The 26635-nt window shown below is 41.0% G+C and overlaps 1 protein-coding gene and 1 long non-coding RNA gene across 16 annotated transcripts in view; both read left to right on the forward strand.

Moving 5' to 3' along the window:
* The window catches only part of LOC127009902 (extended synaptotagmin-1-like), a 90967-nt gene that overhangs the window by 12833 nt on the left and 51499 nt on the right, over window positions 1–26635 (forward strand). Inside the window, exons 3-7 of the mRNA XM_050883433.1 lie at window positions 1–87; window positions 1152–1218; window positions 3489–3634; window positions 6545–6665; window positions 13152–13322. The exon at window positions 1–87 is cut by the window's left edge and continues 128 nt beyond it. Coding sequence (XP_050739390.1) covers window positions 1–87; window positions 1152–1218; window positions 3489–3634; window positions 6545–6665; window positions 13152–13322 — 592 coding nt within the window. The remainder of the gene's footprint in view (window positions 88–1151; window positions 1219–3488; window positions 3635–6544; window positions 6666–13151; window positions 13323–26635) is intronic.
* LOC127009903 (uncharacterized) lies at window positions 17080–25951 on the forward strand. Of its 15 annotated transcripts, none has more exons than XR_007762516.1 (9): window positions 17080–19755; window positions 19935–20278; window positions 20548–20639; window positions 21124–21438; window positions 22010–22322; window positions 22436–22554; window positions 22670–23113; window positions 23336–23450; window positions 23781–25951. It is a non-coding gene; the product is annotated as an uncharacterized LOC127009903 (long non-coding RNA). The 15 variants fall into 15 exon arrangements; XR_007762527.1 differs by lacking the exon at window positions 23781–25951 and having other exon boundaries at window positions 17080–19760; window positions 20039–20103; window positions 20191–20278; window positions 23336–23618; XR_007762524.1 differs by lacking the exon at window positions 23781–25951 and having other exon boundaries at window positions 17080–19619; window positions 19688–19755; window positions 19945–20278; window positions 23336–23618.

Consider the following 26635-nt stretch of genomic DNA (forward strand, 5'->3'; position numbering starts at 1 on the left):
CCTAGGGGACACGCCACCCAGGCTCTCGGGGGTGAAGGTCTACGACGACACATCCAGACACGAGATTATCATGGACATGGACTTTGCGTGAGTGTGGGGGGCTGGGGTGATGGGGAGGGGGAAGGAAGCAGGTGTGGGATGGGAGGAGGAAGGAGAGGAAACTGAGGAAAGGAAAGGGTCGGTGATTGGGGATGTGGAGGTATGGAAAGGGGGTGGGAGGAGGTAGGAAAGGTAGGGGGAAGGAAGCAGGTGTGGGATGGGAGGAGGAAGGAGAGGAAACTGAGGAATGGAAAGGGTTGGTGATTGGGGATGTGGAGGTATGGAAAGGGGATGGGAGGAGGTAGGAAAGGTAGGGGGAAGGAAGCAGGTGTGGGATGGGGGGAGGAGGGAGAGGAAACGGAGGAAAGGAAAGGGTCGGTGATTGGGGAGATGGAGGTATGGAAAGGGGATGGGGGGAAGGGGGGGAGGGGGGACTTCTCAGTGTGTTTTGGGAAAGTGCATTGGTCAGTTGTTGGGTGACGTTGGGTTTCGGGGAGAGGATTAACCCGGTAGTAGCAACGGGCCAAATTTTTGCCATGATGTAAACCCCCAAAATAGATGATGCATAAACTGATCACAAATGCGTTGATATATATATTATGAAATGGTTTGCGTGAGTGATGATTTTTCTCATTTTTCTCGCTTAGAGGGGCCTTTAAGAAACATGATCCCTGCAGCTACCGGGTTAAGTGTATGGCATGTGGATAAACTATTTTGGATTTTGCGTGTGGGAGTTGTCGGTAGGAGGTTTGGGAGGGCTGGTGGAGTGCGGTTGGAATTTGGTGGGTATTGATCAGGTGTGGACCAGAGATTTGGTTGCATGTGGACTGGATTCAGGTGGATTTAAAACGGACTAAAACATCATCTTATATTCCACATACGTAATATATAGTTACGCTAGTCTTGTTTTGTTATATTTCCTTTCTATTGTCACTATTTAATTCCTCTCTCTGTTTATTCTAGTGTGTACTCTTGTTTTCTTCTTTTAATATTTCCTCTATATTCTCATAATTTTTAGTTAGTCACTTTTCCCCATAATGGTTGTCTTAATATTGTCTATGTATGTCTTGACCTGACCTAAGTGTGCCCTGACCTCGGTGACCCATCCGCAGGTACGCCGGGGACTGCAAATTTGAGGTCAGCGTCGCCAAGTTCAAAATGGGCATCAAGGACCTGCAGGTAAGAAAAGACAAGCTCATATTTTTTTCTATCTTTTATTAATGATCTGTTTTTGCTTTTCTGGGCGTTCCTTTATTAACTTTCTCCTGTGTTTCCATTCCTTGTTTTCTCCTTTTTTGTTAATTTCCTTTTTATTAATTCATTTTTTATTCATTGCTTGTTTTCTCATTTTTTATTCATTTCCTTTTTATTATTCATTCCTTTTTTATTCATTTCCTTTTTATTATTCATTCCTTTTTTATTCATTTCTTTTTTTATTCATTCCTTGTTTTCTCATTTTTTATTCATTTCCTTTTTATTCATTCTTTTTTTTTTCATTCCTTGTTTTCTTTTTCTTATTCATTCCTTGTTTTCTCCTTTTTTATTCATTTTGCTTTCCCTCTCTTCCATTTCATAACTCCATTTTTTGCTGTACTTATCTTTAATTTTATGCAATATCCTGTGTTTTCGTCCTTTAGTTAATCTTTTTCCTTTCTTAACTATCTTATTTACTCTAGTTTCCATCTCCATTTTGCTTTTCTTTTTATCCATTTCTTAAGTAAGTATATTCATTGCTTTCTTAACCATCCACTTCTTAATCCGTAATACATTTAAACCTCCATTTCTTTATCATCTGTGTTTCCCTTCCATCTTTTGTTTGTCCATTTTTGCTTTTCTTTTCTTCCATTTCTTAAGTATGTATATCCATTGCTTTCTTAACTATCCACTTCTTAATCCGTAATATATTTAAACCATCCATCCATTTCTTAATCCGTAATACATTTAAACCTCCATTTCTTTATCTTCTGTGTTTCCCTTCCATCTTTCGTCGTCCATTTTTGCTTTTCTTTTCTTCCATTTTTTTAGTAAGTATATTCATTGCTTTCTTAACCATCCACTTCTTAATCCGTAATACATTTAAACCTCCATTTCTTTATCTTCTGTGTTTCCCTTCCATCTTTCGTCTGTCCATTTTTGCTTTTCTTTTCTTCCATTTCTTAAGTATTATTATTATTTTTTATTTATTTTTTGCTTTTTTTGCTGTCAACTTTTCCTTTCCTTATCTTCTCTTATCTCCTTCCTCCTCTCTCCATCGCTACCTGTTATCAATAAATTACCTGTCAACTCACACCTCTAATTACACCTTCCACTTACCTGGACTGAATGATCGCACAGGTAAGGTAAGAAAGTTATTGAGGTGTTTAAGATTTTGTTTGATTAAAGTTTACCTGTCCAAGGGTCACCTGTAAAAACTTACCTGCTTGTTGATTTGTTTACTTGTTTATTAGTCCTTCACCTGTTAATTACTCGTTAACCTGAAAAGAAAGAGACAGAGAGAAAGGAAAAGGAAAACAAGGACAGGACCGGGAAAAGGAAGAATACGATCAAGAAACAGAAAAAAGGAAAACTGAGATGAGGAAAAGGAAAAATAAGAAAGGGGAAAAGGAAATAGAAGATAAAGAGGGAAGGAAAAATAAAATAGAAAAAGGGAAAGGAAAATAAACGGAATAAGGAAAATGAGAAAGTATCAACAGAAAAAAGGAAAACAGATGAGGAAAAGGAAAAATAAGAAAGAGGGGAAAAGGAAATAGGAGATAAAGAGGGAAGGAAAAATAAAATAGAAAAAGGGAAAGGAAAACAAACAATAAGGAAAAAGAGAAAGTATCAACAGAAAAAAGGAAAATGAGAGAAACAGGAAAAGAAAAGAAAACTAGAAAAGACAAACTATAAAAAAACAAAATAAACAAAGATCAATGAAATCAATAAGAATGCAAGACACAGAAAGGAAAGCAAAGAGAGAAGAAAAGAAAACACTCAACCAGCCATGAATAATGTAATATGGAGGGAGGAGGAGGAGAGAGAGAGGAGGAGGAGGAGGAAAAGAAAGAGAAGAAAGGAAAGGAAGGATGGAAAGATGCAAGAAAAAGATAGAAGAGAAAAAAAATAAAAGAAAGGATGAACGAGAGAAGATAAAGACGAAGAAAAACACAAAGCCAAACAAAGATTCAAACAAACAAATACACGATCATAACTAATAACTTTTCTCTATTTCTTTATTTACTAATTTATCAACCTGTTTACCTGTTTGTTTTTGTTTTCATCTCCACTGACTCCTCATCTTGCTCTCTACTGTCACTGTTTACCTGTCTATACTCCACCTGCTTCCTTATTAAATGGATTATTAAAACCTGTATGTATCTATTAATTAACTATATGCTAAACTATACTACTTTACTGTTTTACACTATACCCTCTCTCCGCCTTCATCCACCTAATCATCCCTCCTTCAGATCTCCGGGCGGATGAGGGTGGTGATGAAGCCACTGGTCCGCCAAATCCCGCTGGTGGGTGGACTGCAAGTGTTCTTCCTCAACAACCCGGATGTGGACTTTAACCTCATTGGACTGGCGGATGTGTTCGACATGCCCGGACTGAGGTGAGGAGATGATGGATGAGTAGGGAGAGGTGATGGATGATTGCAGTGAGGAGAGAAAGTGTGTGGATGACTGGAGTGGAATGGGAGGGGTGAATAGGGGAGGTGGATGATTGAGGTGAAGGGGACAGGGCGAGGAGGGAGAGATGGATGATTGGGTGAGAGGAGGGGGGATGAGGATGTGGGGAAGGGATAGGAAAAGTGTGGAGGCCAGGCAAGGGGTATGCAAAGGGAATGGGAAAGAATGAGGAGGTTAGAAAAGGTTGATAAAGGTAAGAAAGAGGAAAGACGAAAAGAAAGAGAACTGGGAGAGGTATGAGAAGATGGAATAAGAGTGAAGGGGTGAGCCAGGAATCTAGGAAAAGTTTGAGCGAAAGTTCTCGACAAGGTGGAAGAAGGAGAATGACGAGGGGGGATAAATTTAAAGAGATGCAGTGGACAGGAAAATTTAAGGACTATTCTATAACCTGAGAGAAATTATGGAGGAGGAGGAGGATTTGAGAGGCAGGGAGAGGTTTGGCAAAGTGGGATTTAAGAATAGTGGGTAGATAGTGATGATACTGGTCTTGTATGTCTTAACTTTGATGTGAGAGGCAAAAAAAGATATACAGAGGTTAAGAAGTACACTGAAAACCCATTTGTGTGTGTGTGTGTGTCTGTGTGTGTGACAGCAGTGATTCATACCTGGCTTCATATGTGTGTAGCCAGCAGGTGTGGTGGTGCAGGTGTGTATTGAAAGGGTGGACTCATTATCACACTCTCCTCCCTCCTCATTTATTATGCATTCATGTTGCCACCTCTTCCTCCACCTCCTCTCTCCTTCCACCACTCTCCTCCTCCTCCTCTTCCACCTCCTCTCTGTCCCCCTTGGCCTTCTCTCTCTTCTCTCTGCCTCTACCTCCTCTCCTATCCCCACCTCCTCCTCTTTCTCCTCCTCTGCCTCTTCCTCTCTCCACCTCCTCCTCTTCCCTCTCCTCCACCTCCTCCTCTTCCTCCATTCCACCTCCTCCTCTTACCTCCACCTCTTCCTCTCCTCCTCCTCCTCCTCCTCTTCCTCCTCCTCTCCTCCCTCCATATTACATTATTCATGGCTGGTTGAGTTTTTTTTTTCTTCTCTTTGTTTTCCTTTCTGTGTTTTGCATTCTTATTGATTTCATTGATCCTTGTTTATTTTGGTTTTTTATAGTTCTTTTCCTGTTTTCTTTTTTTTCCATTTTCCTTTTTCTTCTGTTTATATTTTCTCTTTTTCCTTATTCTGTTTGTTTTCCTTTCCCTTTTTCTATTTTGTTTTTCCTTCCCTCTTTTATCTCCTATTTCCTTTTCCCCTCTTTCTTATTTTTCCTTTTCCTCATCTCGGTTTTCCTTATTTCTGTTTCTATATTGTATTCGTCCTTTTCCCGCTCCTGTCCTTGTTTTCCCTTTTCCTTTTTATCTCCTTTTTTTCCTTTTTCTGTTTCTTGATATCTTTTTTTATTACCTTTTTTTTTCATTTTTCTTTATCTTTTTTTCGTTTTTCTATTCTTGTTTTTCCTCTTCCTGTTTGTATCTGTTTTTCCTTTTCTTGTTTCTTGTTTTTCTATTTTTATCTTTGTTTTTCCTTTTGTTTATCTTTTTTTCCCTGTTTCTATCCTTGTTTTTTCTCTTCCTGTTTTATATCTTTGTTTTTCCTTTTGTTTATCTTTTTTTCCTGTTTCTCTTTGTTTTTCCTCTTCCTGTTTTATATCTTTGTTTTTCCTTTTGTTTATCTTTTTCCCTGTTTCTATCCTTGTTTTTTCTCTTCCTGTTTTATATCTTTGTTTTTCCTTTTGTTTATCTTTGTTTCCCTGTTTCTATCCTTGTTTTTCCTCTTCCTGTTTTATATCTTTGTTTTTCCTTTTGTTTATTTTTTTTCCTGTTTCTATCCTTGTTTTTTCCTCTTCCTGTTTTATAGATTTGTTTTTCCTTTCCTTGTCTATCTTTTTTTCTGTTTCTGTGTCTTATTTTGTTCCTTCGTTTATATTTCTCCTTAATCAGTTTATTTTAAGATAGTTTTTTTTATTGCATGCAACCTCCAATCTTATCAGCTCTCCACTATCCTTTGTTATCTTTCCTTATCTTTTACTTCATTTTTTTCTTATTTTCTCTTTCATTTAACTTAAGATTTGTTTATTCACCCCACTCACTGCTTCATCTATTTTCTTCTTTATTTCCATCTCATTCCTTTATATCCTCCTTTCCTTTACTAATACTACTTCTACTATCCTTTATTTTTTCTACCCTGTCTTTGTCATTCCTTCATTTCTACCAATTTTAACCCGGTAGCTGCAGGGATCATGTTTCTTAAAGGCCCCTCTAAGCGAGAAAAATGAGAGAAAAATCATCACTCACGCAAACCATTTCATAATATATATCAACGCATTTGTGAATAGTTTATGCATCATCTAATTTTGGGGTTTATATCATGGCTAACATTTGGCCCGTCGCTGGTACACGGTAAAGCCACAAATTTAGCCCGTCGCTGGTACACGGTAAAGCCACAAATTTGGCCCGTCGCTGGTACACGGTAAAGCCACAAATTTGGCCCGTCGCTGGTACAAGGTAAAGCCACAAATTTGGCCCGTCGCTGGTACACGGTAAAGCCACAAATTTAGCCCGTCGCTGGTACACGGTAAAGCCACAAATTTAGCCCGTCGCTGCTTCCAATTTTAACCCTACTCTCTCTGTTCTACCCTTTTCACACCCTTTCACCTCTCTCATGTCCTAACCTCCCCTATATTCCATCTTTCTCAATATAGCCTTACCCTGACCTCACAGACCTTGCATATTTTTCTACTTCTTCTTCTACCTTCTGTTCATCCCTTCATCCCTTTGTTTCCACCCCAAATACCACCCTATCCCTCCACCCCATCCGCTCATCCACTCCTCCGCCCGCAGTGACATTCTCCGGAGCATTGTGACGGAGCAGATCGCCCACATGATGGTCCTGCCCAACCGCTACCCCATTCAACTGGTGGAGGACATCAACATCGCCGAGCTGAAGTGCCCCACCCCTGCTGTGAGTGTTGGGTGGTGAGGGGAGGGCTGTGTGTAGGGGGGAGGGATGGAGGGTGTGTGAGGGTGCGTCGGTGAAAGAATTAAATGTTGGTTATAGAGCTCAAGGGCACAAAAAAAAGGAAACTATAATAAATAAAAAAAGCCCGCTACTCGCTGCTCCTAAAAAGAATCAAGAGGTGGCTGAAAAAGGGGTCAATTTCGGGAGGAGAGGTTGAGGGTGTGAGTGTGTGGAAGTCATGGAAAGTGTGTTGGCAAAGGAAGTGTTATCTGTGTGTGTGTGTGTCTGTGTATGTGACGGTAAGAATGTGTTGTAAGTGGAGAAGTAGTAGTAGTAGTTAGTAGTGTAAAGTGGAGGACTGATAGGATTTAAGGATGCATGCTATCAAGAAACCACCACAATGATAAAAACTGAATAAGCGTAGAAATAAGGAAAAGTTGCTGATGGTATTGCTGAGGGTATGAAAGTGAGGGTGGGTATGTTAGTGAAGGTGTCATTTATGTGTGTTGCAAGCTGTTTATAGTATTGGGTATGAAAGTGAGTGTGGGTATGTTAGTGAAGGAGGAGTCATTTGTGTGTGTTGCAAGCTGTTTATAGTATAGGGTATGAAAGTGAGGGTAGGTATGTTAGTGAAGGTGTCATTTATGTGTGTTGCAAGCTGTTTATAGTATTGGGTATGAAAGTGAGTGTGGGTATGTTAGTGAAGGAGGAGTCATTTATGTGTGTTGCAAGCTGTTTATAGTATAGGGTATGAAAGTGAGGGTAGGTATGTTAGTGAAAGAGGTGTCATTTATGTGTGTTGCAAGCTGTTTATAGTATAGGGTATGAAAGTGAGGGTAGGTATGTTAGTGAAGGTGTCATTTATGTGTGTTGCAAGCTGTTTATAGTATAGGGTATGAAAGTGAGGGTAGGTATGTTAGTGAAAGAGGTGTCATTTATGTGTGTTGCAAGCTGTTTATAGTATAGGGTATGAAAGTGAGGGTGGGTGTGTTAGTGAAAGAGGTGTCATTTATGTGTGTTGCAAGCTGTTTATTGTATAGGGTATGAAAGTGAGGGTGGGTATGTTAGTGAAGGTGTCATTTGTGTGTGTTGCAAGCTGTTTATAGTATAGGGTATGAAAGTGAGGGTGGGTATGTTAGTGAAAGAGGTGTCATTTATGTGTGTTGCAAGCTGTTTATTGTATAGGGTATGAAAGTGAGGGTGGGTATGTTAGTGAAGGTGTCATTTGTGTGTGTTGCAAGCTGTTTATAGTATAGGGTATGAAAGTGAGGGTGGGTATGTTAGTGAAGGAGGTGTCATTTATGTGTGTTGCAAGCTGTTTATAGTATAGGGTATGAAAGTGAGGGTGGGTATGTTAGTGAAGGAGGTGTCATTTATGTGTGTTACAAGCTGTTTATAGTATAGGGTATGAAAGTGAGGGTAGGTATGTTAGTGAAGGAGTCATTTGTGTGTGTTACAAGCTGTTTATAGTATAGGGTATGAAAGTGAGGGTAGGTATGTTAGTGAAGGAGTCATTTATGTGTGTTACAAGCTGTTTATAGTATAGGGTATGAAAGTGAGGGTGGGTATGTTAGTGAAGGTGTCATTTGTGTGTGTTACAAGCTGTTTATAGTATAGGGTATGAAAGTGAGGGTAGGTATGTTAGTGAAGGAGTCATTTATGTGTGTTACAAGCTGTTTATAGTATAGGGTATGAAAGTGAGGGTGGGTATGTTAGTGAAGGTGTCATTTGTGTGTGTTGCAAGCTGTTTATAGTATTGGGTATGAAAGTGAGGGTGGGTATGTTAGTGAAGGTGTCATTTGTGTGTGTTGCAAGCTGTTTATAGTATAGGGTATGAAAGTGAGGGTGGGTATGTTAGTGAAGGTGGTGTCATTTATGTGTGTTGCAAGCTGTTTATAGTATTGGGTATGAAAGTGAGGGTGGGTATGTTAGTGAAGGAGGTGTCATTTGTGTGTGTTGCAAGCTGTTTATAGTATAGGGTATGAAAGTGAGGGTGGGTATGTTAGTGAAAGTGTCATTTGTGTGTGTTGCAAGCTGTTTATAGTATTGGGTATGAAAGTGAGGGTGGGTATGTTAGTGAAGGTGTCATTTGTGTGTGTTGCAAGCTGTTTATAGTATAGGGTATGAAAGTGAGGGTGGGTATGTTAGTGAAGGTGTCATTTGTGTGTGTTGCAAGCTGTTTATAGTATTGGGTATGAAAGTGAGGGTGGGTATGTTAGTGAAGGTGTCATTTGTGTGTGTTGCAAGCTGTTTATAGTATTGGGTATGAAAGTGAGGGTGGGTATGTTAGTGAAGGTGTCATTTGTGTGTGTTGCAAGCTGTTTATAGTATAGGGTATGAAAGTGAGGGTGGGTATGTTAGTGAAGGAGTCATTTATGTGTGTTGCAAGCTGTTTATAGTATAGGGTATGAAAGTGAGGGTGGGTGTGTTAGTGAAGGAGGTGTCATTTATGTGTGTTGCAAGCTGTTTATAGTATAGGGTATGAAAGTGAGGGTGGGTATGTTAGTGAAGGATGTGTCATTTGTGTGTGTTGCAAGCTGTTTATAGTATAGGGTATGAAAGTGAGGGTAGGTATGTTAGTGAAGGTGTCATTTGTGTGTGTTGCAAGCTGTTTATAGTATTGGGTATGAATGTGAGGGTGGGTATGTTAGTGAAGGTGTCATTTGTGTGTGTTGCAAGCTGTTTATAGTATTGGGTATGAATGTGAGGGTGGGTATGTTAGTGAAGGTGTCATTTGTGTGTGTTGCAAGCTGTTTATAGTATTGGGTATGAATGTGAGGGTGGGTGTGTTAGTGAAGGTGTCATTTGTGTGTGTTGCAAGCTGTTTATAGTATAGGGTATGAATGTGAGGGTAGGTATGTTAGTGAAAGAGGTGTCATTTATGTGTGTTGCAAGCTGTTTATAGTATTGGGTATGAAAGTGAGGGTGGGTATGTTAGTGAAGGTGTCATTTATGTGTGTTGCAAGCTGTTTATAGTATAGGGTATGAAAGTGAGGGTAGGTATGTTAGTGAAAGTGTCATTTGTGTGTGTTGCAAGCTGTTTATAGTATTGGGTATGAAAGTGAGGGTGGGTATGTTAGTGAAGGTGTCATTTATGTGTGTTACAAGCTGTTTATAGTATAGGGTATGAAAGTGAGGGTGGGTATGTTAGTGAAGGTGGTGTCATTTATGTGTGTTGCAAGCTGTTTATAGTATAGGGTATGAAAGTGAGGGTAGGTATGTTAGTGAAGGTGTCATTTATGTGTGTTGCAAGCTGTTTATAGTATAGGGTATGAAAGTGAGGGTGGGTATGTTAGTGAAGGATGTGTCATTTGTGTGTGTTGCAAGCTGTTTATAGTATAGAGTATGAAAGTGAGGGTGGGTATGTTAGTGAAAGAGGTGTCATTTATGTGTGTTGCAAGCTGTTTATGGTATAGGGTATGAAAGTGAGGGTAGGTATGTTAGTGAAGGTGTCATTTATGTGTGTTGCAAGCTGTTTATAGTATAGGGTATGAAAGTGAGGGTAGGTATGTTAGTGAAGGTGTCATTTATGTGTGTTGCAAGCTGTTTATAGTATAGGGTATGAAAGTGAGGGTAGGTATGTTAGTGAAGGAGTCATTTATGTGTGTTGCAAGCTGTTTATAGTATAGGGTATGAAAGTGAGGGTGGGTATGTTAGTGAAGGTGGTGTCATTTATGTGTGTTGTAAGCTGTTTATAGTATAGGGAATGAAAGTGAGGGTGGGTATGTTAGTGAAGGTGTCATTTGTGTGTGTTGCAAGCTGTTTATAGTATTGGGTATGAATGTGAGGGTGGGTATGTTAGTGAAGGTGTCATTTGTGTGTGTTGCAAGCTGTTTATAGTATTGGGTATGAAAGTGAGGGTGGGTATGTTAGTGAAGGTGGTGTCATTTGTGTGTGTTGCAAGCTGTTTATAGTATAGGGTATGAAAGTGAGTGTGGGTATGTTAGTGAAGGAGGAGTCATTTATGTGTGTTGTAAGCTGTTTATAGTATAGGGTATGAAAGTGAGGGTAGGTATGTTAGTGAAGGAGGTGTCATTTATGTGTGTTGTAAGCTGTTTATAGTATAGGGTATGAAAGTGAGGGTAGGTATGTTAGTGAAGGAGGAGTCATTTTTGTGTGTTGCAAGCTGTTTATAGTATTGGGTATGAAAGTGAGGGTGGGTATGTTAGTGAAAGAGGTGTCATTTATGTGTGTTGCAAGCTGTTTATAGTATTGGGTATGAAAGTGAGGGTGGGTGTGTTAGTGAAGGTGTCATTTATGTGTGTTGCAAGCTGTTTATAGTATTGGGTATGAAAGTGAGAGTGGGTATGTTAGTGAAAGAGGTGTCATTTATGTGTGTTGCAAGCTGTTTATAGTATAGGGTATGAAAGTGAGGGTGGGTATGTTAGTGAAGGTGTCATTTATGTGTGTGTTGCAAGCTGTTTATAGTATAGGGTATGAAAGTGAGAGTGGGTATGTTAGTGAAAGAGGTGTCATTTATGTGTGTTGCAAGCTGTTTATAGTATAGGGTATGAAAGTGAGGGTGGGTATGTTAGTGAAGGAGGAGTCATTTATGTGTGTTGCAAGCTGTTTATAGTATTGGGTATGAAAGTGAGGGTGGGTATGTTAGTGAAGGATGTGTCATTTGTGTGTGTGTTGCAAGCTGTTTATAGTATTGGGTATGAAAGTGAGGGTGGGTGTGTTAGTGAAAGAGGTGTCATTTGTGTGTGTGTTGCAAGCTGTTTATGGTATTGGGTATGAATGTGAGGGTAGGTATGTTAGTGAAGGTGTCATTTATGTGTGTTGCAAGCTGTTTATAGTATAGGGTATGAAAGTGAGGGTGGGTATGTTAGTGAAGGTGTCATTTATGTGTGTTGCAAGCTGTTTATAGTATAGGGTATGAAAGTGAGGGTGGGTATGTTAGTGAAAGAGGTGTCATTTGTGTGTGTTGTAAGCTGTTTATAGTATAGGGTATGAAAGTGAGGGTGGGTATGTTAGTGAAGGAGGTGTCATTTGTGTGTGTTGCAAGCTGTTTATAGTATAGGGTATGAAAGTGAGGGTGGGTATGTTAGTGAAGGTGTCATTTGTGTGTGTTGCAAGCTGTTTATAGTATAGGGTATGAAAGTGAGGGTAGGTATGTTAGTGAAAGAGGTGTCATTTGTGTGTGTTGCAAGCTGTTTATAGTATTGGGTATGAAAGTGAGGGTGGGTATGTTAGTGAAAGAGGTGTCATTTGTGTGTGTTGCAAGCTGTTTATAGTATTGGGTATGAATGTGAGGGTGGGTATGTTAGTGAAAGAGGTGTCATTTGTGTGTGTTGCAAGCTGTTTATAGTATTGGGTATGAATGTGAGGGTGGGTATGTTAGTGAAAGAGGTGTCATTTGTGTGTGTTGCAAGCTGTTTATAGTATTGGGTATGAATGTGAGGGTGGGTATGTTAGTGAAAGAGGTGTCATTTGTGTGTGTTGCAAGCTGTTTATAGTATTGGGTATGAATGTGAGGGTGGGTATGTTAGTGAAGGATCTGGCCCTCTCCCGCACCTCAGCCCATAACCTGACATACCAGCTCTTTATATCATTTTTTCTCACCCTATCTCCTTACCTTAACCTCACACACTAACCTTACATACCAGCTCTTTCTATCATTTTTTCTCACCCTATCTCCTCACCCTAACCTCACACACTAACCTTACATACCAGATCTTTCTATCATTTTTTCTCACCCTATCTCCTTACCTTAACCTCACACACTAACCTTACATACCAGCTCTTTCTATCATTTTTTCTCACCCTATCTCCTCACCCTAACCTCACACACTAACCTTACATACCAGATCTTTCTATCATTTTTTCTCACCCTATCTCCTTACCTTAACCTCACACACTAACCTTACATACCAGCTCTTTCTATCATTTTTTCTCACCCTATCTCCTCACCCTAACCTCACACACTAACCTTACATACCAGATCTTTCTATCATTTTTTCTCACCCTATCTCCTTACCTTAACCTCACACACTAACCTCACATACCACCTCTTTCTATCATTTTTTCTCACCCTATCTCCTCACCCTAACCTCACACACTAACCTTACATACCAGATCTTTCTATCATTTTTTCTCACCCTATCTCCTCGCCTTAACCTCACACACTAACCTGACATACCAGCTCTTTCTATCATTTTTTCTCACCCTATCTCCTCACCTTAACCTCACACACTAACCTGACATACCAGCTCTTTCTATCATTTTTTCTCACCCTATCACCTCACCTTAACCTCACACACTAACCTAACTCTCCTTGTATTCCTTCATTCCAACCACCTAAGTATATTCCTCTATCCTAACCTCACATAACCTAAAATATCACTTTCTCACCTGTCACCTCCCTCCCTAACCTAACTCTCCTTGTATTCCTTCATTCCAACCACCTAAGTATGTTCCTCCTTCCTAACCTCACGTAATAACCCCCCCCTCTCTCTCCCACCCTAACCCCACACCTCACCTCCCCAGGGCGTGCTGCGAATCCAGGTGATCGAAGCGCAGAACCTCATGAAGAAGGACGTGGGGCTGATGGGCATGGGCAAGTCCGACCCCTACTGCATCCTGCGACTCGGGGCTCAGAAGTTCCAGACCAAGACCATCAACAACACCGTCAACCCTAAATGGGACTTTTACTGCGAGGTGGGTGGGGTGGGTAATGGGTGGGCTGTGAGGTGGGTGGGGACTGGGGAGGAGTTTTTGGGTGGGCTGTGAGGTGGATGGGGAGGGGTTATTGGGTGGGCTGTGAGGTGGGTGGGGACTGGGGAGGGGTTATTGGGTGGGCTGTGAGGTGGGTGGTGATTGGGAAGGGATTATTGGGTGGGCTGTGAGGTGGATGGGGAGGGGTTAATGGGTGGGGTGCTGCAAGTGGGTCAGTGGGGCTTAGAAAAATAGGATAAAGAGATCAAGTCACTAATGAAGGTCAGGGCAAGTTAGATTTAGTAATAGAGGTCTGCATAGGTTTAGATGGAAGGGCAGATTGTTATTCTTTAGGGAAAGTTCAAGCTGGTAAAAATTGTAGGGGGCATTCTTTGAGATGGGGCATATTTTTGAGCATATATTTTAAAGTTTATGAATAGTTTTTAATGGAAAGTTAGAACATATAGGAATTGTAGGATTATTTCTTTTAACCCGGTAGCAGCGGGGATCGTGTTTCTTAATTGTTCCTCTAAGCGAGAAAAATGAGAAAAAATCATCACTCGCACAAACCATTTCATAATATATATCAAAGCATTTGTGATCAGATTATGTATCATCTATTTTTTTGGGGTTTATATCATGGCACAAATTTGGCCTGTTGCTGCTACACGGTAAAGCCACAAATTTGGCCCGTCGCTGCTACCGGGATAAGACTGAGCATTTTTTTAACTTTGATGAAAAGATAGAATATATATGAATTGTAGGGGACTTTCAATAAGATTCAGTAAGGTTTTTCATAGATTGTTATTTTGATTTTACCTCAATGTATGTTATATGAATCATTTAAGTTAACCTTTCCTGAATCACCTTGTAAAGTCTGTATTTCCTTACCTGTACAGAATAGCGTCCTTTGTTTCATAGCTGTGTAACCTCTTTCTTTCAGCAATCACTACAGCATGTCTCACTCTTCCTGATGATGGAATATTAAGCCATTTACTGTTTAGGTTTAAGACTATAACATTGATTACTTTCCAGACTAATTTGACCTCTCTTTTGGCCACTTTGACCTCTTTTGGCCGCTTGTTACTTTTGTCTTTGTGGGAACAGTGATTAGCGGGCTTTTTTTTGTTGCCCTTGAGCTGTTTCTTTTGCTGTAAAAAAAAAGAAGAAAAAAAAGAGGGTCAGAAAAGCAAAGAAGCCAAACTACTACCATACAAATGATTCCCTCCTTCACAGCAAAGTAATTTCATATTCAAGCTGAACATTAAGTAAAAGGTCAATCATTCATAAAGGAGTAGTGAGACTGGAGAGGGGTGAGACTGGAGAGGGGTGAGACTGGAGAGGAGTGAGACTGGAGAGGAGTGAGACTGGAGAGGAGTGAGACTGGAGAGGAGTGAGACTGGAGAGGAGTGAGACTGGAGAGGAGTGAGACTGGAGAGGAGTGAGACTGGAGAGGAGTGAGACTGGAGAGGAGTGAGACTGGAGAGGGGTGAGACTGGAGAGTAGTGAGACTGGAGAGGGGTGAGACTGGAGAGGGGTGAGACTGGAGAGGAGTGAGACTGGAGAGGAGTGAGACTGGAGAGTAGTGAGACTGGAGAGGGGTGAGACTGGAGAGGAGTGAGACTGGAGAGGGGTGAGACTGGAGAGGAGTGAGACTGGAGAGTGAGACTGGAGGAGTGAGACTGGAGAGGCGTGAGACTGGAGAGGTGTGAGACTGGAGAGGTGTGAGACTGGAGAGGTGTGAGACTGGAGAGGAGTGAGACTGGAGAGGGGTGAGACTGGAGAGGAGTGAGACTGGAGAGGGTGAGACTGGAGGGTGAGACTGGAGAGGAGTGAGACTGGAGAGGAGTGAGACTGGAGGAGTGAGACTGGAGAGGAGTGAGACTGGAGGGGTGAGACTGGAGAGGGGTGAGACTGGAGGTGGTGGAGACTGGAGTGGTGAGACTGGAGAGTGGTGAGACTGGAGAGGTGTGAGTCTGGAGAGTTGTGAGACTGGAGAGGAGTGAGTCTGGAGAGGCGTGAGACTGGAGAGGAGTGAGACTGGAGAGGGGTGAGACTGGAGAGTGGTGAGACTGGAGAGGGGTGAGACTGGAGAGGGGTGAGACTGGAGAGGGGTGAGACTGGAGAGGCGTGAGACTGGAGAGGGGTGAGACTGGAGAGGGGTGAGACTGGAGAGGAGTGAGACTGGAGAGGCGTGAGACTGGAGAGGAGTGAGACTGGAGAGGAGTGAGACTGGAGAGGAGTGAGACTGGAGAGTGGTGAGACTGGAGAGGCGTGAGAGTGGAGAGGAGTGAGACTGAGAGGAGTGAGACTGGAGGAGTGGGACTGGAGGTGAGACTGGAGAGGAGTGAGACTGGAGAGGAGTGAGACTGGAGGAGTGAGACTGGAGGAGTGAGACTGGAGAGGAGTGAGACTGGAGGGGTGAGACTGGAGGGTGAGACTGGAGGGGTGAGACTGGAGAGGGGTGAGACTGGAGAGGTGTGAGACTGGAGAGGGGTGAGACTGGAGAGGATTGAGACTGGAGATGAGTGAGACTGGAGGAGGAGACTGGAGAGTGAGACTGGAGAGGAGTGAGACTGGAGAGGAGTGAGACTGGAGAGGAGTGAGACTGGAGAGGGGTGAGACTGGAGAGGGGTGAGACTGGAGAGGGGTGAGACTGGAGAGGGGTGAGACTGGAGAGGGGTGAGACTGGAGAGGGGTGAGACTTAAGAATCTGTAAGCGTCTGCTGGTTAGGTTCTGTTTGGACTGTTGAGGAGTGTGTGTGTTGGATATGACTTACGTGATTCAGTCATTTTGTTTAGGTTTGTTATAAGGATCAAGATGTCTACATAAAGGAGTAATGAGACTTGGGGCCGCTTTCACAGTCGTTTTGCTTGTTTTGATCTTTACCAATGGCTGTTATCGCTGCTATTGTATTTCCACGTAAAACTGGCCGATTGGGTAGTGGCGGCTGCGGGGTTAGCCTAGCCCCGCACCTTGGCACACACTCACACCTCTCGCTTCCTCTGCAGGCACCACTACCCCATAGGCTAGTTTCACGTGGGGAACTATAGCGTCGATCGCCGCCATTGGTAACGATCAAAACAAACAAAGTGACTCTCAAAGCGGCCCCTTAGGTTACTTCACAGAGGGCAGCACTTGACTTGTTGATTCGTCTGTCTGGAGTTCAATCTTCAGCTCCGGACAGAATCAGTAAGCACAGTGTTGCCCTCTTAAGTAGAAGCAGCTTAGTAACCCATGAAGTGTTGAGCCTCGTCTCGTGCGGACAGAATCAGTAAGCACAGTGTTCCCCTCTTAAGTAGAAGCAGCTTGGTAACCCATGAAGTGTTGAGCCTCGTCTCGTGCGGACAGAATCAGTAAGCACAGTGTTGCCCTCTTAAGTAGAAGCAGCTTGGTAACCCATGAAGTATTGAGCCTCGTCTCGTGCGGACAGAATCAGTAAGCACAGTGTTCCCCTCTTAAGTAGAAGCAGCTTGGTAACCCATGAAGTGTTGAGCCTCGTCTCGTGCTTACAGAATCAGTAAGCACAGTGTTCCCCTCTTAAGTAGAAGCAGCTTGGTAACCCATGAAGTGTTGAGCCTCGTCTCGTGCGGACAGAATCAGTAAGCACAGTGTTCCCCTCTTAAGTAGAAGCAGCTTAGTAACCCATGAAGTGTTGAGCCTCGTCTCGTGCGGACAGAATCAGTAAGCACAGTGTTCCCCTCTTAAGTAGAAGCAGCTTGGTAACCCATGAAGTGTTGAGCCTCGTCTCGATGGACAGAATCAGTAAGCACAGTGTTCCCCTCTTAAGTAGAAGCAGCTTAGTAACCCATGAAGTGTTGAGCCTCGTCTCGTGCGGACAGAATCAGTAAGCACAGTGTTCCCCTCTTAAGTAGAAGCAGCTTAGTAACCCATGAAGTGTTGAGCCTCGTCTCGTGCGGACAGAATCAGTAAGCACAGTGTTCCCCTCTTAAGTAGAAGCAGCTTAGTAACCCATGAAGTGTTGAGCCTCGTCTCGTGTTATCTCCATTATCTGCCGTGTTTTTATTTTTAAGCTTACCTGTGATGGAACGCGATAAAGAAAACTGATAAGCCCTCGTAAATTCCTTCTCAATCCGTGTTAAATGCCGAGGAGGAAGAAATGTTGTAAAAATGTGAATGTCTTGACTGAACTGAACCAGAGTGTGAATAACCGAGAGGAGGGAAATGTATATAAATTTAAATGTAACAATGTAAAAAGAAAGTAAGCGAAATAGTGTTATCTGAAGAGTGTTGGGTATGATTGCCAGTGTGTGTGTGTACCATTACGTCCAGATCTCGATGAAAAAAAAATGGGAAATTGAAATGAGGAAATATTGATAAAAAAGGGAAATAAATGAGGAAATATTGATAAAAAAGGGAAATAAATGAGGAAATGTTGATAAAAAAATGGGAAATAAATGAAGAAATGTTGATAAAAAATGGGAAATAAATGAGGAAATATTGATAATAAATGAGGAAATATTGATAAAAAAGGGAAATAAATGAGGAAATATTGAAAAAAAAATGGGAAATTGAAATAAGAGGAAATATTGATGCACTGACATTAATCAAGTTTCTATACCTTTGCTCTTTTTCAATATTTGTACAGTATCTTGTATGGAAGTCATGTTCATGCTTTTTTTTGGGGGGGGGGTCTGGGTATAATACTAATATGTCCCACACCTGCACATCAGCCGCTAACCTCACATACCAGCTCTTTATATTATTTACTGCACTTATAACACATCCTCACACACACACACACACACACACACACACACACACACACACACACACACACACACACACACACACACGTAACACCTCCTTTGCCATCACCCCATCTCCTTACCTTAACCCTATGCAATCCGAGGGTGGCCAAATCTGGTCTCCGCTCAGGCACTTGGATCAAAACGATACACCTTTTTTCACTTTCCACTAGCTCCTTTTCACTCCCTATTCATTATTGTTTTACACTGTTGATTCGGTACCAGTACTTAGTGTTCATGAGCATTATCGTTGTTCAGATAAATGAGTATGATAGGTGTTACGAGCGCGAAAATTTGAAAACGTTGGATCGGATAGGGTTAACCTCACACTAATGTAACCTAATCTTACTTATATTCCTTCATTCTAAACACAAATATATTCACTGTCCTAACCTCGCATGATAACCCATCTTTCTCACCCCCACCTCTATATTCCTTCATTCTAAACACAAATATATTCCCTGTCCTAACCTTGCATAATAGCCCTTTTTTCTCACCCACACCTCTCCCCCTTAACCCCACACATCACATCACACGGCTTCTGGGATAGGAGTCTCCTCACCCAGAGATACCGCATTCATTATTAGAAGCCGTAAGTAGCGGCCTTTTTTCTTTTTGTTTTTTTGTTTTTTACGCCCTTGCACTGTCTCCTCTGCTGAAATAAATAAAAAAAGCGTGACACTCAAATCCTTACACGACTAATATATATATGATGTTACTGATGTCGAATGGGACGCACATACTGGCAAATATACCCAAATATGAACGCTGAACCTAACTGGACAGCTGTGAGATGGATCGTTTAGCTTCTTGAAATGGATCGTGCCCTGTCTGTCTGAGCATGCCTGACTGACCTGCCTGATGAAACACATGAGGGATAAATAAAGAGGAATGAGGTAGCATGAGCAGTGAGGAATGAAAAAGGAGGAAAAATGAGAAATAAACTGGAATGAAGGAAGAGGAATAAGCTGTCATGAGGGGTGAGGGATGATGCCTTGTAAATACAGCTTGTACTAAGTGGATTTCTGGGGGATTCTAACTTTCCTTAATGCTTCAAAACACGATTATAGAGAGATTCAGTCATTACTCATCTGCTGGTTAGGTTTTATTAGGACTGTTGAGGAATGTGTGTTGGGTGTGACTTATGTGGTTCAGTCATTTTGTTTAGGTTTGTTATAAGGATCGAGATGTCTGCGCGCATCTGCTGGGGTATAACTTGTGCGATTTGGTCAGTCTGTTTTAGCCGTTACATTTGCCATGGGGAATAACGTGTCCGAGTGTGCTTGGTGGGGTATGACATGTGGTTTGGTCATTCCGTTTCAGTTGAGTTTGCTGTGAGGAATGATAGGTCTAGGTTGTAACGCATTGAAATCCAGTTGAAAATTCTGTTATTATGCACATGTAGGTTGAGTTTGCTGTGAGGAATGATAGGTCTAGGTTGTAACTCATCAAGATATAGTTGAAAATACTGTTATTATGCACATGTAGCTGTGAGGACAGGTGGGGGGTGCTTAGGTTAGGTTAGGTTAGGTAAGGCAGCCAGGCAAAGAAGAAAAATATTAGGACAGAAATTTGAAGCTATGAGGTGCTTAGGTAAGGTTAGATAAGGCAGGCAGGCAAGGAAGAAAAAAATTAGGATGGAAATTTGAAGCTATGAGGTGCTTAGGTTAGGTTAGGTTAGATAAGGCAGCCAGGGAAGGGAGAAAAAAATTAGAACAGAAATTTGAAGCTATGAACTGGTGGGGGTGCTTAGGTTAGGTTAGGTTAGATAAGGCAGCCAGGCAAAGAAGAAAAAATTAGGACAAATTTGAAGCTATGAGGACAGGTGGGGGATGGTTAGGTTAGGTTAGGTTAGGTTAGGTTAGATAAGGCAGCCAGGGAAGGAAGAAAAAAATTAGGACGGAAATTTGAAGCTATGAGGACAGGTGGGGGTGCTTAGGTTAGGTAAGGTTAGATAAGGCAGCCAGGCAAGGAAGAAAAAAATTAGGACGGAAATTTGAAGCTATGAGGACAGGTGGGGTGCTTAGGTTAGGTTAGGTTAGATAAGGCAGGCAGGGAAGGAAGAAAAAATTAGGATGGAAATTTGAAGCTATGAGGACAGGTGGGGGTGCTTAGGTTAGGTTAGGTTAGATAAGACAGGCAGGCAAGGAAGAAAAAATTAGGATGGAAATTTGAAGCTATGAGGACAGGTAGGGGATGGTTAGGTTAGGTTAGGTTAGATAAGGCAGCCAGGCAAGGAAGAAAAATATTAGGATGGAAATTTGAAGCTATGAGGACAAGTGGGGTGTGCTTAGGTTAGGTTAGGTAAGGCAGGCAGGCAGGCAAGGAAGAAAAATATTAGGACAGAAATTTGAAGCTATGAGGACAGGTGGGGGATGGTTAGGTTAGGTTAGGTTAGGTAAGGCAGCCAGGCAAAGAAGAAAAAAATTAGGATGGAAATTTGAAGCTATGAGGACAGGTGGGGGATGGTTAGGTTAGGTTAGGTTAGATAAGACAGGCAGGGAAGGAAGAAAAAATTAGGACGGAAATTTGAAGCTATGAGGTGCTTAGGTTAGGTTAGGTTAGATAAGGCAGGCAGGGAAGGAAGAAAAAAATTAGGACAGAAATTTGAAGCTATGAGGTGCTTAGGTTAGGTTAGATAAGGCAGCCAGGCAAAGAAGAAAAAAATAGGACAAATTTGAAGCTATGAGGTGCTTAGGTTACGTTAGGTTAGGTAAGGCAGGCAGGGAAGGAAGAAAAAAATTAGGACAGAAATTTGAAGCTATGAGGTGCTTAGGTTAGGTTAGATAAGGCAGCCAGGCAAAGAAGAAAAAAATAGGACAAATTTGAAGCTATGAGGTGCTTAGGTTAGGTTGGGTTAGATAAGGCAGCCAGGCAAGGAAGAAAAATATTAGGACAGAAATTTGAAGCTATGAGGACAGGTGGGGGGTGCTTCGGTTAGGTTAGGTTAGGTTAGATAAGGCAGCCAGGCAAGGAAGAAAAAAATTAGGACAGAAATTTGAAGCTATGAACTGGTGGGGGGTCCTTAGGTCAGGTTAGGTTAGATAAGGCAGGCAGGGAAGGAAGAAAAAATTAGGACAGCCAAGCAAAGAAATAAATTGCATTCCAGATTATTTACGTATATATTATTTTTACATGCAAGACCAGAACAGTGATGGGTTTTTTGAAGACTACAGGGGGTTGGTTACTGCTCATTTCTGGCACAGGTGTATTTTTTTTTATAGTGGTGTTAGGATACGAACCAAAATCACATGCTATTCAGTTTTAGCAATATCACTCATTCTCTCTCTAGTCTTCACTCACACTCCTACTTATCATTCTTAAGGTAGATAGGTTTTTGAGTGTGAAGGTGCACTTAAAATCATTCTAATTCACTCAGTTTTAGCAATATCACTCATTCTCTCTCTAGTCTTCACTCACACTCCTACTGATCATTCTTAAGGTAGATAAGCTTTTGAGTGTGAAGGTGCACTTATAATCATTCTAATTCATTCAGTTTTAGCAATATATCTCTCTCTAGTCTTCACTCACCCTCCTACTTATCATTCTTAGGGTAGATAATTTTTTGGGTGTGGAGGTGCACTTATAATCATTCTAATTCATTCAGTTTTAGCAATATCACTCATTCTCTCTAGTCTTCACTCACACTCCTACTTATCATTCTTAAGGTAGATAGGTTTTTGAGTGTGGAGGTGCACTTATAATCATTCTAATTCATTCAGTTTTAGCAATATCACTCATTCTAGTCTTCACTCACATTCCTACTTATCATTCTTAAGGTAGATAGGTTTTTGAGTGTGGAGGTGCACTTATAATCATTCTAATTCATTCAGTTTTAGCAATATCACTCATTCTCTCTCTAGTCTTCACTCACACTCCTACTGATCATTCTTAAGGTAGATAAGCTTTTGAGTGTGAAGGTGCACTTATAATCATTCTAATTCATTCAGTTTTAGCAATATCACTCATTCTCTCTAGTCTTCACTCACACTCCTACTTATCATTCTTAAGGTAGATAGGTTTTTGAGTGTGGAGGTGCACTTATAATCATTCTAATTCACTCAGTTTTAGCAATATCACTCATTCTAGTCTTCAGTCACACTCCTACTTATCATTCTTAAGGTAGATAGGTTTTTGAGTGTGGAGGTGTACTTATAATCATTCTAATTCATTCAGTTTTAGCAATATCTCTCTCTCTAGTCTTCACTCACACTCCTACTTATCATTCTTAAGGTAGAAAAGTTTTTGAGTGTGAAGGTGTACTTATAATCATTCTAATTCACTCAGTTTTAGCAATATCACTCATTCTCTAGTCTTCACTCACATTCCTACTTATCATTCTTAAGGTAGATAAGTTTTTGAGTGTGGAGGTGCACTTATAATCATTCTAATTCATTCAGTTTTAGCAATATCACTCATTCTAGTCTTCACTCACACTCCTACTTATCATTCTTAAGGTAGATAAGTTTTTGAGTGTGGAGGTGCACTTATAATCATTCTAATTCATCCAGTTTTAGCAATATCACTCATTCTCTCTGGTCTTCACTCACACTCCTACTTATCATTCTTAAGGTAGATAGGTTTTTGAGTGTGAAGGTGCACTTATAATCATTCTAATTCATTCAGTTTTAGCAATATCACTCATTCTAGTCTTCACTCACACTCCTACTTATCATTCTTAAGGTAGATAGGTTTTTGAGTGTGGAGGTGCACTTATAATCATTCTAATTCATTCAGTTTTAGCAATATCACTCATTCTAGTCTTCACTCACACTCCTACTTATCATTCTTAAGGTAGATAAGTTTTTGAGTGTGGAGGTGCACTTATAATCATTCTAATTCACTCAGTTTTATCAATATCACTCATTCTCTCTAGTCTTCACTCACACTCCTACTTATCATTCTTAAGGTAGATAAGTTTTTGAGTGTGGAGGTGCACTTATAATCATTCTAATTCATTCAGTTTTAGCAATATCACTCATTCTCTCTAGTCTTCACTCCTACTCCTACTTATCATTCTTAAGGTAGATAACTTTTTGAGTGTGGAGGTGCACTTATAATCATTCTAATTCATTCAGTTTTAGCAATATCACTCATTCTAGTCTTCACTCACACTTCTACTTAACATTCTTAAGGTAGATAACTTTTTGAGTGTGGAGGTGCACTTATAATCATTCTAATTCATTCAGTTTTAGCAATATCACTCATTCTAGTCTTCACTCACACTTCTACTTAACATTCTTAAGGTAGATAACTTTTTGAGTGTGGAGGTGCACTTATAATCATTCTAATTCATTCAGTTTTAGCAATATCACTCATTCTCTCTAGTCTTCACTCACACTCCTACTTATCATTCTTAAGGTAGATAGGTTTTTGAGTGTGGAGGTGCACTTATAATCATTCTAATTCATTCAGTTTTAGCAATATCACTCATTCTAGTCTTCACTCACACTCCTACTTATCATTCTTAAGGTAGATAGGTTTTTGAGTGTGGAGGTGCACTTATAATCATTCTAATTCATTCAGTTTTGGCAATATCACTCTCTAGTCTTCACTCACACTCCTACTTATCATTCTTAAGGTAGATAAGTTTTTTGAGTGTGAAGGTGCACTTATAATCATTCTAATTCATTCAGTTTTAGCAATATCACTCTCTAGTCTTCACTCACACTCCTACTTATCATTCTTAAGGTAGATAAGTTTTGAGTGTTGGGAGTACATTTATAATAATCATTCTTAAGTGGGTTGAGCAAGTTTTCTAAGAGGGGGACATGCACTTAATTCAGGAGTTAGTCTTAGCATTAGTATAAATTCTTCAGTTTTCTTTTTTTCCTTGTCACCTCTACTTGATCTTTGAGGCATAGCATTAGCATCTATTTTCTGGACTATGCTCTTTTATTTATTTTTTGTTTATTTTTTATGTTTTGAGGTTCACGTGAGCATTAATGAATCATCCATCTGTATGCGTCGCAGGTCTGAGTCATAGGGGAGTAGCAGGTGTTCCTTCAGCCAGGTGTGCACAGGTGGTGGGTCACTTAACTGTGCTAGCGAGATGCAGGTAATGGTGGTGATGGGATGCTTACAAATTTCAGAAGCTTGGCGGGAAAGGACTTGTTTACATATTTTATTAATTGTCAAGTTTCAAATCATTCTAGTAGGTGGAAAATTTACATATATTTTTATTATTTTCTTGTAAAGTTTTATAAAGTTTGCATCTTTTAAAATTTCCTCAGAACGCATCCTTTAAAATTTCCTCAGACCGCATCCTTTAAAAAAATGAAAGGATAAACAAAAAACACAAAGAATATTCCAACCACTCCGCAACATTTTCAAAGCATTTTACTTCATTATTTACGGCAAGTGTTCTCATCCTTAGCACCCTCCTACCCATCCTCTTTCCCCTGCCCCTTCCCTCTCCTTCCTCTTTTCCCTGTCCAATTTCCCCTCCTTCCTCTTTTTCCTGCCCCCTTTTCCATCCTTCCCCCTCCTTCCTCTTTCCCTGCGCCCTTCTCCCTTCTTCCCCTCCTCCCTTCACCCACACTCTCCCCACACACATGTTCCCAGTGGTGCTTAGCCTGAACCTTTTTCCTATTCCTCCTCCCCGCCCCCACACCCCAAGCTTCCCCTGTGACCCGCGTGTTGGTGTGGCGCATAGAAAGTCTCGTCCGTTAGTGTTCCTGAGGCTGCCGTGTGGAGTGTGATTCTAATGAGTTTTTTTTTCTTAATTTATAGACCGTTTTTTGTTAATGGATTATGCAACGCCATTTGGTCATGATGGTTCGGGTGATGTGATTGAAAAACCCCATTAAGTCTGTAAATTTAATGTGACGTGATAGAAAGAAAAATTGGTCTGTCCTTTGTTCTAAAATTTTGCTGTGGGTTGTGATTTGCCTCTTCATTTTTATATATATTTTTTGTCTTTTTTAGAATATTGCAAGATTTTTTTTTGATTTTTACACTAGAAATTACTGTGGTGTGTGACTTTTAATTTATATATGGATTTATGATTAACTATTTTGAGTGATTTATATTTTACTGTGAGACCTTGGCTTAACACGATTTCTGGAACGGGACGCCAGAAATCTTTTTGTCTCCTACGTACTAAATGTTTTGTCAATTTCCAGCCAAGCAGTTGCCCGTCCATCTCATTTTTATTATTTTTTCTCCTTTTATTTATTTTTTGTCCGAGCTGCATTCCCTCTTCCATTTATTTCAGCTCTGTTTATTTATCATTTTATTCCAGTTAGTTTACAGTCCAGCGATTGTTATCCCTTCCATGCAAAGTCTGCCATCCATCTTTTTTATCATAGTGCAAAGCCTAGTTCTGTTCTCTCCCTCCGTAGTTGCTTTTCCTTATTTCCAGAGCAATTTATTTTTGCTTCCCTCAGGCGCGCCATGCCAGTCTTTTATACACTTGCCTTCAAAATTTACTTCTTATACTTGCAGTTAAGAAAAAGAGAATTCCCCCTCTATGTCGGCTCTTCAAATAACACTAAAGTTTTATCAGTGTTCATTAGGCTCGGACATGGCAGCTGTGAAGGACATGTCAGGTTCTACCCCATGGCAATCACGTGTCATGCCCTTGAGGTCGGTAATATAAGACACTTTCGCTCTCACATCAGCTAATTCTAAAGGCCAAAGAGAGGGTCAGTTGGGTTGTAATGAGTGTTTCTTTATGTTCACGGTACAGAAGAAGGGCCAAACTACCACCAGGGTCATAAAACTACTACTGGATATGCCCACAACTCCTTCGAAAGCCTTGTCAAATATGTGTTCTTGGGCAGCGAAATGTCTTATAATCCGGCCCTTATAGTTTTCCTCATAATCCCATGATGCTACAAAATTGTCCATTCATAGATTTTTTAGCGGTAAGGCTGAAATTGGAGACCTTTAACTAGCTTTTGACATCCTGCTGGCACATTATTATTACATATTTATTTGTTTGCTTATTTTGTAGCATCATAGAGGAAAGTAAGGATGAGATTGAGGACCCTCCCCTAGCTTCCGACATGCTGTGAATACAAAGTGATGGTGGAAATGATCAAAACCTCGCCTAAAGAAGAGTTGTAAGAGAAAATTTTAGCTCGGAACAATTTAAATTTTATATGGATTTGCTCCTCTAGCTTATCAGTTTAATTTAGTTTTCCACATTATCATTAGTTTCATTTTCTTATATACCTTCCTTTCTGCTCATAAAATAGCATGGATGTAGAATTGGTGGAGGTGACATCAGCCCAATTAAGTGAATCCGCCTGAGCTTTCATTTTTATGGCCAGGTGTCAGGTGTTGTCAGGTCAGGCTCCCTCTTAATGGGCTCGGCCAGGCTCGCCCACCCCCATCTTTTGGCCGTAAATTTGACAGTTCGTCGGCTTCACCTCAATGAATGGGATTAGCAGGCCGTGTCGACTAAACCAATTCTACCTCCATGGTCACCCCACACAGAGTTGGTCCACAAGCCCCGCCTCTCTGCCATAGGTACGGGAGCTGATTGGTTGGTTGATGAGGAGGTTGGAGGGAGGGGCGGGGCTTCTTTGCCAACCTATAGT

This window comes from Eriocheir sinensis, chromosome 42 (genome assembly GCF_024679095.1).
Source record: "Eriocheir sinensis breed Jianghai 21 chromosome 42, ASM2467909v1, whole genome shotgun sequence".
Lineage (NCBI taxonomy): Eukaryota > Metazoa > Arthropoda > Malacostraca > Decapoda > Varunidae > Eriocheir > Eriocheir sinensis.